Here is a 15,056-nt window from a genome sequence, read left to right on the forward strand (position 1 = left end):
CACTGGATCCTAGTCAACAAAGCCCCATCACTCTTACCTAGCAGGCTGCTTACCTGACAGCCTTAGTGACCACTCCCCCACTTTCCTAATTTGGCAACACACACACAGTCTCAAGCCCATTATCCACAGGCAAATACGGAACAAGTCCAACTTCAACCCCAACTCCATCTCCTCCCTGCAAAAAATTAACTGGTCAACACTAAAATACCTCAACCTAGATGAGTCTGTCCACTTCTTCAACAGTACCTTCCTCTCCATCCTAAACACCCATGCTCCTGTAAGAAATGCCAAAGTCAGATCCAGGCGTGCCCCATGGTTACAAAAGACCACCAGAACCCTAATGAAATCCAGATATAGGGCCTGGGAGCACTGGCAACTAACAAAAAAAAATAACTCAGGAAGTCATTCCTTGAACTGCGCAAAAAAGCCAAAAAGTATATAAAATTAGACAAATCTCTCTACTATAAATCCACCCTAAACTTTACCAACCACAACCTTAAGCAATTATGGTCCACTATTAACACTATCCTCTACCCAGGGAAGGTTGATACCCCCCAGCCATCCACCCCCCCTCCTCCAGCAGTATTGCTGAATCCTTCAACAAACACTTCACTGAAACTGTAACATCTCTAAACAAACAACATTTCCCTACAGCACCCCCAACTCCTAACCCTAAACCCCCTTCTCCTCTTTTCTTCTTCACCTCAGTACCTACCTTCAACATAAAAAGACTATTGTCAAAACATAAACCCACCAAACTCGCAGCTGACAACCTCCCCTCTGAATACTTGAAAATTGCAGCTGATACACTGGCCTACCCAATTTCAATTCTAATTAACTGTTCCATAATAGAAGGCTATGTTCCCTCGATATGGAAAATATCCCACATCATTTCCCTACACAAAGACACCCCCTCCCCCGACCTCTCCAATTACCGCCCCATTGCTATCCTCTTCGCTCTCTCCAAGATACTTGAAAAATGTATCAGCACCCAGGTCTCCAACTACCTCCTAGCTAATAATCTCCTCCCTAAAACCCAACATGGTTTCAGGCCATATCACAGCACTACCTCCACTCTGCTCTCCTTCACCAACACTATACTTCATCACAAAAACAATGGTCTCTTCTCTACTGACGTATTTCTAGATCTCTCAAAGGCCTTTGACATGGTATTGCATGAGCTACTACTCTCTACTCTCCCCAACCTCTCCTTCTCACAATCAGCCTGCAACTGGTTCCACAGCTATCTACACAGATGCCAGCAATCAGTAATCTGGGAAGATAACCTATCACTTTGCCTCCCAGTTACTCTCGGAGTTCCCAAAGGGTCTATCCTTGGCCCTCTGCTATTCTCACTTTTCACTAACAACCTACATACTGCCACCACACAAGCATCTCTTGTACAGTACGCAGATGACTCTACTCTCATCTGCTCTGCCCCCACTCTACCAGAACTACAACAAATCACACAGGAATCATTCTCTTCTGTAGAAAGCTGGTTATCCAATGCTCAGCTTCTACTCAACCCAAGTAAGACAAAACTTCTCCTGTTCCAACCTTCCAAAGCCACTCAGAACACCCCCCACTTCAACATTCTCGCCAAAGACAATACCAACATCTCTCCATCAGAACACACAAAATTACTCGGTGTGGAAATCGACAACAAACTTAGATTTGACACCCACATATCTCTCACAATACAAAAAGTTCACAAGAAACTTGGTGCATTATATCGAAGCCGCCAATTCCTAACCAAGGCGCCTAGAATCTCCATAGTGAATTCCCAGCTAATATCCACCCTACTCTATGCATACCCCATACTTACCAACCTTAGGTAGACAGACCTACACAAGCTGGATGCTTGTTACAACAAACTTGGTAAATTTTCCACTGGAACCTCCTACCGCAGCCATCACTGTATCTTCCTTAAAGAACTAAACTGGCTAGAACTCCCACAACTCCATCGCTTTAATCAACTCACCCTTGCTCATAAACTTATTAACCACCCCCTTAACATCCTTCCCTTCAAACACTTCTCTAACCCTATCACTCCACTAGGTCCCTAAGATCAAGCAACAAAAATCAATTCACTGCTATCAAACCCAAAAACTCAGCAGGAGAAGCCATATTTTCATGTACCATTTCTAAACTTTGGAACAATCTTCCACCCTCTATAACCACTCTACCTTCCAGTATCCTTTTCAAGACTGCATTCAAATTCCACTTAAATTTGCACTGGCTTTGTCCTTGTTCTAATCCAGACTAGCACCCCCACCCTTAACCCCCCACCTAGACTCTTAACCCAACTATACTACTGCCACTACTAACCACAGTCAGAATTAGCTAGTTGTCTTTACATACTTTAAAATCTTGTCTGACAACTTTGTTACTAATATTATAAAAGACAAGAAACTATCTTAACTTGCAACATTTACTGTATATACTGTTGATAATCAATATCTTGTTATTGTATTAAAGCCAACAACCTGTAATGTTGTTTACTATTGCTGCAATTTTGTATCTCTAATTATCATGTACATGATGTGGAGCTTTTCTCCCCGGGCATCTGCTGAAAAAGGACCCGCGTCCAGTCGGAATTTCCCGGTAAACAAATGTAAATAAAAATAAAATAAAATAAGTAAAATGTCCTGCTCATATATCATGAGTAATGTACACCAAACTGGAATATAAATGTCTCTATTTCGCTACTCAACATTTTAGATACTAAAATATGAAACACCTTCTACACACTGTCAGGCAGTTTCTGGGTGTCTTTTTTCATATTCAAAGCATGTACGATTACAATACTTCACAGATCAGGAGTTCTAGTCATCACACGGATTATCAATATGGCTGGGAGGCGCAGCCTGATTCCCAAACGTCACAACCCAGCTTTGATCAATAAATAAAATGGTGGCACTAAAGAGTTCCATATCGCCATCACTATGAGATCTCTAATGAAAAGACTAAGAAGAAAGTGGAACTGTACATGCTTTTTTAATTCATCAGAAGTAAAGGTTAAACTGCTGCGGAGCAGTCAAAAGCATCCTTGCGCTACTTACTATTATTATTATTATGTAGTGGAAAAACTAGTTATATGCATCATATTATGAGACAACTATAAGCATATCAATGTGGCTGCTCTTCTTGGGAGAGGGGTGGTAATCAGTGCATGAAAGAACTCTGAAATGGAAACCAAACTTCACAAAACATTTTCAAAGGGGAAACAAATTTGCTGATACATCTCTTCAGGGAATCCTTGCATAAAAGGAAATGAGAAGACACCAACAATGGACTCACCACCAAACACACTTTTAAGCCCAATATTGCATGCTCCTTCAATCTCCAATACTATATACTTCTTAGCATACATACTCTTGTCTGAATTTCCATCAGCTTGCAGATCCTCAAGCCAGACTGCCAGCACTGTAGAGTCTGCATTCCATAAGAGCTCCTTCACCTGGATACAAGAAGAGAAAGAAGGTAAAAGCCTATATACTGTAATGCTAACATCACTCATTGCAGCACAAATGAAACAGAAACAAGGTCTCCACTGTTTGACAGCTAGCCATACCACAGTTCAAACAAAGGCAACCAGGGTCCATCGCCCTGACAAGCAAAAACCATGTCAATGGCACTGACATTTCATGGCTAGCAATTTCTAAAGTAAACCTCAAGTGCCTTTTTGCAATGAAAACTTACACAAGTGGTTACTAAAGAATTCTGAAAGATATATATATATATATATATATATATATATATATATATATATATTTATTTATTTTACTTAAAACAAAATGTATTCCTTTTTTTTAAACCACCAGGATATATTCATCTTGGTAATGGAGCATAAAGCTGTAGCATTGCAGTACAGTTGTTTGAGAATACTTCACCATAACAGTAGATGTTCCAATAGAAGGATCACTATTGCAATATCATTCTTTGTATATTGAAATTATCTGCTGCAGAACTCTGCCCTCTCAGCATGACTTCCAGAGTTTCAGGATGCCTGAACTGCAGATATGAACCCTCCCCTTTGCTCAGGAAGTCAGTAATGACATGCTTCTTAAAGGGAAATCGCACGCCATCTTCTACTCTTTACTAGCTAGGGAAGCCACCAGGAAATGTGTTCTGCTGTCCGAGTTTGATTTACCTTCAGCCGGTCAACTAACATGAATGTAGACATCCTGAAGGTAAACCAGTCTACATCGAAAATGGAAACATTGACTTCCTAGTACGCATGCCCCAAGTTTGCTTCTCAGCACATGCAAATATTACTTCAAAAAAGAAAAAAACAAACAAACATCTGCCCATGTTGGGGGCTGTGCCCCCACACTCCCCACTAAGTATATATACCAACTCCAAGATCCCACAATCCCTGGGGAAAGGGACTTCCTCTCTACCCTGGGATTGTCGATCTTGCACACCTGTCAACTACCTGTATAGTCAACCAAATGAGGTCAATTAAAGAGATCTCAACCAAACCAGTGGAACTCCACAGCTTATAGGTTTGAAGCCATGCATTCTTGTGACCCAAGAGATTGGTATGGGGTTTACCTCTTTTGACAGAGTCTGTCATGGAAAGGACAGGCGCAAATATTCTCTGGAGCCTTAGAGAAGCCTCTGTAGCATAACATGCAATCATTTTATACAGGATTCCTCCATAAAATGAATGAGAGATGAAGGAATGCAGGTGTTCACCCATTACAGATCATGATGATGTTAGGATACAGTGAACAGTGAGAGGATGGAAGCCAGTCTTTTTCATTCCCAGCATCATAAAAAAAAAAGACTGTCCTTAAAGGTTTCCTTCCATCCTCCAACTTAGACCCAAAGAGACAAAAGCAAAGATAAAAGTGAATAGAAGTTTATACTGCAAGAGTGATCCTTCTAATTTGTTCTGGTGGGTGTACTTTCACAAATGTAGCATGTTCAAGATAAGGATCATCCCTACAATAATCACTCCTTATAGAAGAGAAGAATATTAAATCAGTGACCTATTCAAACAAAACCTTAAACCCACACCTGGGATGGTGGTTACAGAATACCCAACAGGACTGCAGCTGCAGTGCTTCCCCTAATCCCAGGCTGGAAGAGCTTGGAGAAGGTGTGAATGGTGGTCCAAGTGGCTGCATTACAGATAAACCTGAGCAAGGGCATGCTTTTTTTTAATCTGTTATAATAGCTGCTGCCCTGTTGCACTATACTTAATTCTTTCCCATATTTTTCCATGGAACTCGTAACAAAACATAATGCAATTTGCCATTTAGAGGATGTTTTTGGATATACAAAAACATTCAGGTCCGGCTAAAATTTGCAAAACAATACATCAAATTTCCCAAAAGCATGTGGGAAAATGTGTTATGGTCTGATGAGACCAAGGTTGAACTTTTTGGCCACAATTCCAAAAGGTACACTTGGTGCAAAAAAATAACACTTCACATCACCAAAGAACAATATCCCCATGTTGAAGCATGGTGGTGACAGTATCATGCTTTGGGGTTGCTTTTCTTCAGCTGGAACTGGGGGCTTTAGTCAAGGTGGAGGGAATTATGAACAGCTCCAACTACCAGTCACTTTTGGCCCAAAACCTTCAGGCTTCTACTAGAAAACTGAAGATGAAGAGGAATTACAACTTTCAACACAACAATGACTCCAAGCATACATCCAAATAAACAAAAAATGGCTTCACTAGAAGAAAATTAAAGTTTTGGAATGGCCCAGCCAGAGCCCAGACCTAAATCCAATAGAAAATCTGTGGGGTGACCTGAAGAGGGCTGTGCACAAAAGATGCCCTCATAATATGACAGATTTGGAGCACTTTTGCAAGGAAGAGTGGGCAAATATTGCCAAGTCAAGATGTGCCACGCTGATAGACTCCTACCCAAGAAGACTGAATGCTGTAATAAAATCAAAAGGTGCTTCAACAAAGTATTAGTTTAAGGGTGTGCACATTTATGCAACCAGCATATTGTAAGTTTTTTATTTTTTATATTTTTCCCCGAACAGATTTGTTTGTTTTTCATCTGAATTGTATGGGTTATAGGTCACATTAAAGGTGGTTAAAGTTTTGAAATGATTTATTGTGGTCTCAATTTTTATATCACAAAAATCTGGCATTTTAACAGGGGTGTGTAAACTTTTTATATCCACAGCAGCTGAAGGTTCAAGAGGGGGGCCTCCAAGAGCTTGCAAAATAAATGGTACATCCCAAGGATGGATCGGATCCTGAACTGAGGGATGCAATAATGCAGACATAAAATTTAGAAATAGCTGCCAACTGCATCTTAATTGTAGAAAAAGTAAAACCTGAATGAAACAACTTGGCAAGAAAATATAGAACACGCCCTAAAGGGGTGGAAAAAGAGTCAAGCCCTAGAGATTCTGCCAAAAGAGCAAAATGCCTCCACTTACTGGAATATACTTTCTTAGTTGAATGCTTTTGAGATGAAGACAAGATATGTTCTACAGCATGAGAAAGCTTGAGATTCCTGGCCATTAAGGAAACTGAGGAATCTATGCAATTAACTTCAGGGACTGACGATTGGGAAGATCAATACCAGCTAGATGAGAAATGAGATTCAGAATGCAATCTATAACAGAAGAGGGGCGTCACAGAAGAGGCCACAAGAAGGTGAACCACACCTGATGAGGTCAGAAGGGTGCTATGAGGATCACATTCGCTGTGCAGCGAACTGCCTTCTGGAAGAATTTCACAGTCAGAGGAACCAGGGAATTAGCGTACAGAACCTCCGGGGGCCAAGCAAATAGCAGAGCATCTCTGGGTGACTGCCCTGGATGGGACCTAAGGTGTAATAGCTGCTGCACTTGGTGTTGGACAAGGAGGCAAAGAGGCCACAGCATGGAATGCCCCAGCACCAAAAAATCTGATCTGTGACCACTTGTGAAGAAGCAGAATGTACCTGCAGAAACTGTCGGCCAGAATGTTGAACTTCTCAGGGATGTATGTTGCAACTAGAAACCACTGCGATTGAATTGCCCACTGCTAAACTCTCACGGCATCTCGACAAATAGGATAAGAACATGTCCCACCCCCCTGCTTGATGAAATACCAGACAATGGACATATTCTTCATCTGTTCAGAAATCACACCTTTGGGAAGGGTATCCTGAAAAGCCTGCAGTGCAAGGAGGACAGCCCTCATCTTCAGAACACTGATGTGGATGTTTCCCTCAGAAGAAGACCAAACCCTTGAACCATCTTTCCCTCAAAGTGCCCCCCCCAAAGAAGGGAGGCATCTGTGGTGACTGTGGCTCAAAGAAGAGGAAGGACAAACGGTCTCCCATTGGTCACTGAAGAAGACTGTAACCACCATCAGATTTGACTGACAGACTTCTGTCAATCTTACCAGAACGTCCATTGAATTAATCAAGAATGGCAAGTCTATCACCAGGGTCTATTGTAGAGCCCTCATGATACCTGGCTAGAGGGACCAACTTTATAGAAGCTAACATGTGACCTAGGAGTGAAGACTGCATGAGCTGGAGGCTTTGAAATTAAGAGAACAGACAGTACTAATGATCGAAGGCTGACTACTCTGGAGCTTGGGAGCCTGGCAATTTGATTGACAGTATCAAAGTGACAACCTATGAATTCTAATGATTGAACACATTGTAGACTTGACTTTGGTTAATTGACCATAATACCCAAGTGGTCGCATAATTAGAGTAAGGTGTCCCTGGCCATGACCAGTAACACTCTTGTTGGGGTGGGTAAGGAGCCAATAAACCACGTAAGGGAAGACCTGGAAACCCTGCAGTTAGAGCCAGGCTGCGACCACTGCCATGCATTTGGTTAACACAAGGGGGATGTGGTGAGACCAAATGGCAAGGACTTGAATTAGTAGTGATTGGCTCCCAGATGGAAGCACAGAAACCTCCTGGGGTGCTTCTCTATCTTTATATGATGATAAGCATCTTTGAGGTCTACTGAGCAAATCCAATCATCCTTCCCCAGCAGAGGCAAAATGAAGTGCACTGTGAGCATCAGAAATTTGCTCTTTTTCATGAAGGGCTTCAGTTTGTTTAAATCCAGAAAAGGACTGAGGTCTTTGTTCTTATTTGGCACCAAAAAGAACCCTGAGTAGACCCCAGATCCTTGGTGGTCTGGTGGGACATCTTGGATTACTCTGTTTGCCAGCAGCTTGTAAATCTCTGCCACTGCTTATATTCTCTGATTGGATGGAACATCCGCAGATGTTTGGAACAAAACATTGGAATTTCTAAAAAGGGAAAAAATACAGCCGCTATATATAACTCTTGACACCCATGCGTCTGATGTGATGGCCTCTTGAGCTTCTGGGTGAAGAGCCAAGTGACCCCCGACTGCCTCTAGAAAAGGAGGGTCAGGCAATCCTTCAGGGCCATTGAAAAGGCTGCCAGAGAAGGCTCTGTGGAATCCCTGTTTCTGCAGACTTCCCTTGCCTCATGGGTGGCATCCATTATGGTCTCCCCCTGGCCTAGAGAGGAACCCTCTGAAGGAGCGCCCTAAGAAGACTGCTGTGACCCCTTCTGATTCCTTAAAAAGGTTCACTGAGGGATAGCCCAAACAAAGAGGAGCCATCAGATGAGACATTAATAAAGGACACCTTGAAGCAATTTACAAAGTTAAACAACAGCATCCAAGCAAGGCAATGCATGGGGATACCAAAGTCAGCCACTCAGAACACTACATCAGTTGCATTGGAAACAAGCCTCATGGAAACATGCATGATAGCTTGCAGTATAGACAAGTCAGTCTCCAGCATCTTTTGAATCTCTGGAGACTGCTGCATCTTAACATTCCTTGACACTTCAGAAACATGACCCATCTCTAGCCAAATGTGATAAATAACCAAGTGCCCCCAAAGCAAACATGGCCGAGGCATAACAGCACTTCCCTAAATGGTCCAGAACCTGAGATTCTCTATTTTGGGGGTGGACCAAAGATATCTCCTCAGAGATTTGCTTTTTGCTGGCCACCGCCGCCACAATCACATCCATGACTGGACCATTACTCCAATGTGGTCAGTCCTTGGGGGAAGCAATCATTTTATCAGGCTTCTTGGGAATAGGCTCCAGTGTGTTGGGATCTTTCCACACTCTCTGAGACATCAAGGCTATAAGCGTGTCTGGAGGGGGGAATCAAGCCAAAGTCTGGAATGGCCCATGTCAAAAGCCTCCAAAAATACTGACTCCACCAGAGACAAGGTCTGTGTCCAGCCCCCATGCTGGCAAAAAAAGCTCCAAAAGATCGCAGAAAGAAGGTTCATCCCATGTAGACTTAGGGGACCCCTCTCCTTCCTTGAGACTAGACTGCATCTATCTGCAGTCTAGATTAGGTATGCATCTTTGCCAGTATCCTGTCAAGATTGACTTGATATTAAAACTAGAAATACTTCGTCTTACGTATTTATTTTATTTTACATTTGTTTACTGGGAAAGTCCGACTGGGCAGGCTGCCCATTTTCAGTGGAGTCCCGGGGAGAAAAGCTCCACTATTAATAGTTCCAAGTTTATAAAAATAGGAAGAATGTATTACAGTAGGTGTGCAATAGAAAGCTTATCTTAACTCATTTTAAAATTGTTTTCATACACAATTCACAATGGCTACATGAAGTGGCAGTATATATAGTTATATATAGCAGATTATACAGTGGACCAAGATGCTTAAAAACATACAAGTGACAATGATAACACTTTAAGATGAGAAAAAATAAAAAAGAGACATAACAAATCTAAGTCTGACCTGAGTATGACCAGAGTACTTTTGAGTATCACTGTTTTCTCAGGATGAGTTCGCCTGTACTGTGCTATTAAATCATGGAGACAATACTTTGCCTATCCCTGTCAAATGACTTTGTTGTCCTAACTAGATGTATGACAGTAATATACTGTACAGACTTGCCATTTTATACACTAATCCACCTGTGGGTTAAAGGCATAATGCATGCTAATAATCCCAGCATTAAAAATATTAGGTATTCCTATGCTAGCTTTTCGTGCATATGTTGCCTTTTAGTGAAAATCCTAAGTAATGCACTGAACGATATAGACTGCATAGAATCTTTGTGAAAAGGACGCTCAATATACTTAACAGTTATGCCTTAATGTAAATGACAACAATGCTGCCTCTTATCAAGCTACTAATGTTAAGGTATAGCTAGTGCTGAAAAAAATTAATGCATTGAAGCAGTTAATTATGCCCAATACAGTGCTTTATAAAACTTATTCCATCAATGTTATTAAAACAAAATATTGTTATGCATTACAGTAATTACATTTATCTAAAAGTATTTGTTAGAAAGGTCAGTAATGAAGTCAATGTATTGTTAAGGTATAAATCACCAAAGCACTTGAATAAATTAATTCATTCTCTGATTACCTGCTTAATCCAAAACAAGGTCACAGGGGAGTCGGGTCTTTTTTGCACTCACTGGGTTCACGTCACAGAAACTAACCCTTGAAAGGATGCCAGTCTCTCATAGATGCAAGGACATACATACACACCCTATAGGAATATGGAGGACTGCCAGCTCACAATTCACCAGTGGCATAGCTCTTGGGTGTGGGAGGAAATATGTATCCAATGAATCCAATCCAATGATACAAGCTTGCAGACTTGGCACAGATGGCACCACAGCACAGAAAATCTAAACTAGCAGTAACACTAACCAATGTTCTCCTATACTATCTGTTTGAAAGCATTTTTTTCTAAATGTGGTCCAATAAAGTCTCTTCCTTTATCTTTCTGCTACAACATCTCTGAAATCACGTTTCTCCTAACTGATTGTCTTCTGAATGATCTGCCCATCTCTGCAATCTTTTCATTCCCTTAAATAGCCTCCCCTTTGTAGACCCCTCACAGTACCCTGCTGCCCCTTCCTTGTCTGTGAAACCCCTTTTCTCTGTGTGGATGTCTCTGTACAAGCCTCAGCATAACAACGTTTCTATGCTGTATCACTTGTTTTTCTTTATTGGATCTTCACTTCATTCTGCATCACAGTGCATCAAAAGCATCTGTTCCCTAAAACACCACAAACTACTGGCCTGCTGTGTAAATCTGTAGCTTATCATTTAGCCCCACCCCAGAGTCACTGGCACTTTTCTCCCCAGGCTTCCACCAAAAATGGGTTTAGCATAGGCAAATTTTCCAGGTTAAGAAAAAAATAAATACAGGTCAAGCAGATGTTTGGACTGCAGGTTACAAAGTGCCTTCACGACTAGTGATTGATAATAGATTACAGTCACAGAGAAAGGGATAGGGGAGTGCTAAGTAAAAGGCCAGCTCTGGTAGTCGAGTCTAGAACAGAAGCTGCTGTTAAAAAAGGAATATTTATTATGGGATATAAAATATTACATGATAATTATAAGAATCAATCAAACGAGGACACAAAAGAATTGGGAATAGTCTGGAAATGGCAATTTACAAAGGAAAAGTAGGAGGACATCAGTGTAGCTCCAAAGTATGTTACGAAGTGCAGAAAATTTAGTATTTTTGCTTGGAAGTGTTTGCATAGGTATTTTTATACCTCAAGCAGACTTCAAAGAATTTTTCCTGAGGTAGACAATAAATGTTCAAGGCATGACAGAAGAGGGTAAAGTACAGTTGTGTAAGAACTTACCATAAGAGTAGATACACTACTGATCACTGCTTCACTATTTGTAACAGATGGGTTGGGTTGTATCTCGCTGACGTCTGATGGGGGTACCAAAGCTTTACATTCTGAAGGTATATGATTGGATGATAACCTCAGCTCATTGGCATAAAAGTATAAAATTGGGGATCTACATTATCTAATTGAAAGACCACTTACTCGAATTGCATAATGTCGAGACAACTTTGTCGAAAACTTATATAACCAAACACCCAGAACATCGAAAATTCACTCTGGGAAACGAACCATTTGGCCACCAACACAAAAAAACAAACCAAAGCAAATCAAACCCATCCAAGTAGGGGGCTTTGCCTCCCACAATCCTCTAACTAAATATACCAACTCTAAGATCGCACTACAGTGGAGAATAGGGCAAAGCTCACCATGGTGGCCAAGTGGTTCGTTTCCCGGCATGAATTTTCAATATTTCAGGTGTTCAGTAACGGAAGTTTTTGAGAAGGTCATTTCAAAGTTATGCAGTTAGAGTAAGTGGTCTTTCGATTATCTAAAGTAGATCCAAAATTGGATGTACATGTGAGATCCTTAGACTGTCTCCAAGCCAGCAGCAGCCTGAAGAAAACTGAGGATGGTGACTAGTCAGCCAGGAGGGGCTTACTCTGAAAAGGTAAGTAAACTCCCTCCAGACCAGGTAACTGCTTCCAAAATGGACCTGGTATCCCTCCTTTTAGAAGGCACCAGATGAAGCCATTGCTTGAGTGGAATGTGCTTTCAGCCAAGTGGGCAAGGTATTTCCATGGTGTGAGTAGCAGAAGAAAATAGTCTTCGACATCCAGGATGCAATAATTTGTTTGGAAACTAGTTGTCGTAACCTGGAATCCATGAAGGATACAAACAGCTGGTCTGTTTTTCTGATATCCTTAGTTTTGTCCAGGTAAATCCTCAATTGCCTGTGACTGTCTACATAGTGTAAGATTCTTTCCCCCTATTTTAGGAAATGGGAAAGATGGCCGGCATGTTGATGGCCTGGTTGAGGGTTAGCTCACTAACACTTTTGGCATGAAAGCAGGATTGGCACCAAGCCTTACCCTATCTTTGTGGAAGATGAGAAAGACGGGAATTGCCATGACAGCATGGAGTTTAGAGACTCAGCAGTCTGAAGTCAGGGCCAGGAGGCAGAAGCAACCAGTTCAAATGGGGGTAAAGTTAATTTTTCTATAGGTTTCCTTGGGGGTTTAAGGTAAAAAGCCCTTTTTATAAAAAGCTTAATCTCTGTCCTGGACATGAGTATGGGCTCTAAATGTAGATAAGCAGTAAAGGCAGATAAGTCAGCCTTAATAAAAGAGTAGGCCAACTCAGACAGCAGTACGTCACACAAGTACTGGAGCACAGTGGAAAGTCTGACAGGAGATTTTGGAGCTTGTACTTAAGGCATCACACTGAAAATCTCTGTCACTTTGGTGTGTAAGATTTCTTAGTGTTAGGTTTCCTGGCTTCTTGCAGAACTTAAACAACCTCTTCAGGGAAGGTGTGTCTTGTAGGGATTAAAATCCTGTCATCCAGAGAGTTAACCTGAGTGAGGTCAGATTGGGATGAAGGAGCTGCCCTTTTTGTTGAGTGATTAGATCTGGTTGTGGAGGGATTCTCCAGTAAATTCCCTTTGATGGGTGAAACAGGAGTTGGAACCAGTGCTGTCTTGGCCAGAAAGGTGCCAGAGTTTTGGAGATTCCTTCTGGGCCCCGAGTAGCAGACTTGAAAGCAGAGGTAGAGGGGGATAGTCATACAGGAACTTCAGCATCCCTTGGAAGGAGAAGGCATCTATTTTCCAGGCTAGAGGTGATGGGCTTTTTGTGCAGAAAAGTCAGAGTAGATGATGCTCCAAGGAAGCAAAAAGGTCTATCTGGATTGTTCCCCACCTCAGAGAGGTGGATATGAAGACTTCTCAGTTTACAGACCTTTCATGAGGCCCTTCCATGTCCCTGCCTAGAGAGTCTGCCAATACGTTCTGCTGAGAGGGAATATATGTTGCAGTAAGTGTAAGACTCAGGAGAGAAGCTAGGTGCCAGAACTCCTGTGCCAGCCTGCAGAGAGTGTAGGATCTTGTGCCTCCCCTGCTTGTTCATGTACCACATCACCGTGGTGTTGTCTGCGTACACCAGCAGAATTCCTGATTTCTAAGGATGTGAGAAGCTCTGTAGGGCTTATAGGAGCCCTCATGTCCTTTAAGTTGATGTATTTTTTCATTTCATGGGCAGGCCACCCTCCTTGAACGTTGTGGTCTCCTGTCCAAACCCCTCATGCCTTGTCTGAGGCATCAGTAAACAGGACTTGATTGTGTGGGGCTGGAGTGAGAGTAACTCCACCAAAAGAGTTTCTTCTTGATTCAAGGAAGAAGAAGGATGTAGGCCTCCAGAGGATGAGAATGTTAGGACCACACTGATTTCAGATACCACTGTATTTTCCTCGTTTGTAGTCTGGCGAGGAGGAACATAGGGATTGTGGCAGCCATAAGCCAGAGAGCCCTGAGGGCTTGTTTTGCCAAGCAATGAGCCTCACTGGAAAACATTAAGAACTCAGTAACTAGAAAAGTGACTTTCTCTTGAGGAATAAAGAATTGCATGTTGGAGGTTTCTAAGCTGCAGCTCAAAAAGTCAACTGGTGGGTGGGAACAAGATGGGATTTTTTTGTAATTGATGCTGATCCCCAGGTGAATGAAAAGTTGTACAGTGTAATGAAGATGCTCATGGGGGCTGTCTCTAGACAAATCATGGAGTAGGAGGTCATCCAGGCAAGGGAAGATATGTATGCCTTGAGTGTGGCAGAAAACTACCACTGAAGCCAGACACTTTGGCCTTTCTACAGCTCCAAGTGTTTTCTCAAAGGGCAAAGCAGTTGATTGCAAATGTGATGATCTAGTAAAGAACCTGAGACATTTTCTGCAGGAAGGACAAATAGGAATATGCAGAGAAGCATCCTTTAGGCCTAAGGATACTGGAAAGACCTGAGGAAGGAGGAAGAGTAGCAGAATATATATGAAAGGCATTTTGAAAGAGGGAACTCTCAAAAAAGTGTGTAGCTGGGAGAGGTCCAGAATAGGTCTCCAATGACCCTATTTTCTTGGGACAAGAAAAATATCAAAATTATGTATTCACCATAACTATGAAGCTATGTTGTCCATTTTCATTCTTATTCAAAGTAGAGGGTACCAGATCTGACCTCTGATCAGACTTGGCTGCATGCACTAAATTTGGATCCAACTTTCAAGCTCCTCCTCTACCCATAAAGCCCTAGTCAGCCAACAATACTACACATCAAGTTTGCTTCCTTACATATCCAAAGAGAGAGGAAGAAGAAGAAAAGAACAGAAGCTGGGACTCAAACCTGGAACAAAAGGTTCAACAATATTCACAAGTTCACTCCAGAAGCTGAAAGGAAGAGGAAT

At 41.9% G+C, this 15,056-nt stretch overlaps 1 protein-coding gene across 1 annotated transcript in view; it reads right to left on the minus strand.

Moving 5' to 3' along the window:
• The window catches only part of ELP1 (elongator acetyltransferase complex subunit 1), a 1,639,125-nt gene that overhangs the window by 1,237,750 nt on the left and 386,319 nt on the right, over positions 1-15,056 (minus strand). Inside the window, exon 10 of the mRNA XM_044060975.1 lies at positions 3,376-3,460. Within this exon, the coding sequence (XP_043916910.1) occupies positions 3,376-3,460 (85 nt within the window). The remainder of the gene's footprint in view (positions 1-3,375; positions 3,461-15,056) is intronic.

Source organism: Protopterus annectens, chromosome 2.part0, assembly GCF_019279795.1.
Source record: "Protopterus annectens isolate FY-2018-M chromosome 2.part0, PAN1.0, whole genome shotgun sequence".
In the NCBI taxonomy this organism is placed as follows: Eukaryota; Metazoa; Chordata; order Ceratodontiformes; family Protopteridae; genus Protopterus; species Protopterus annectens.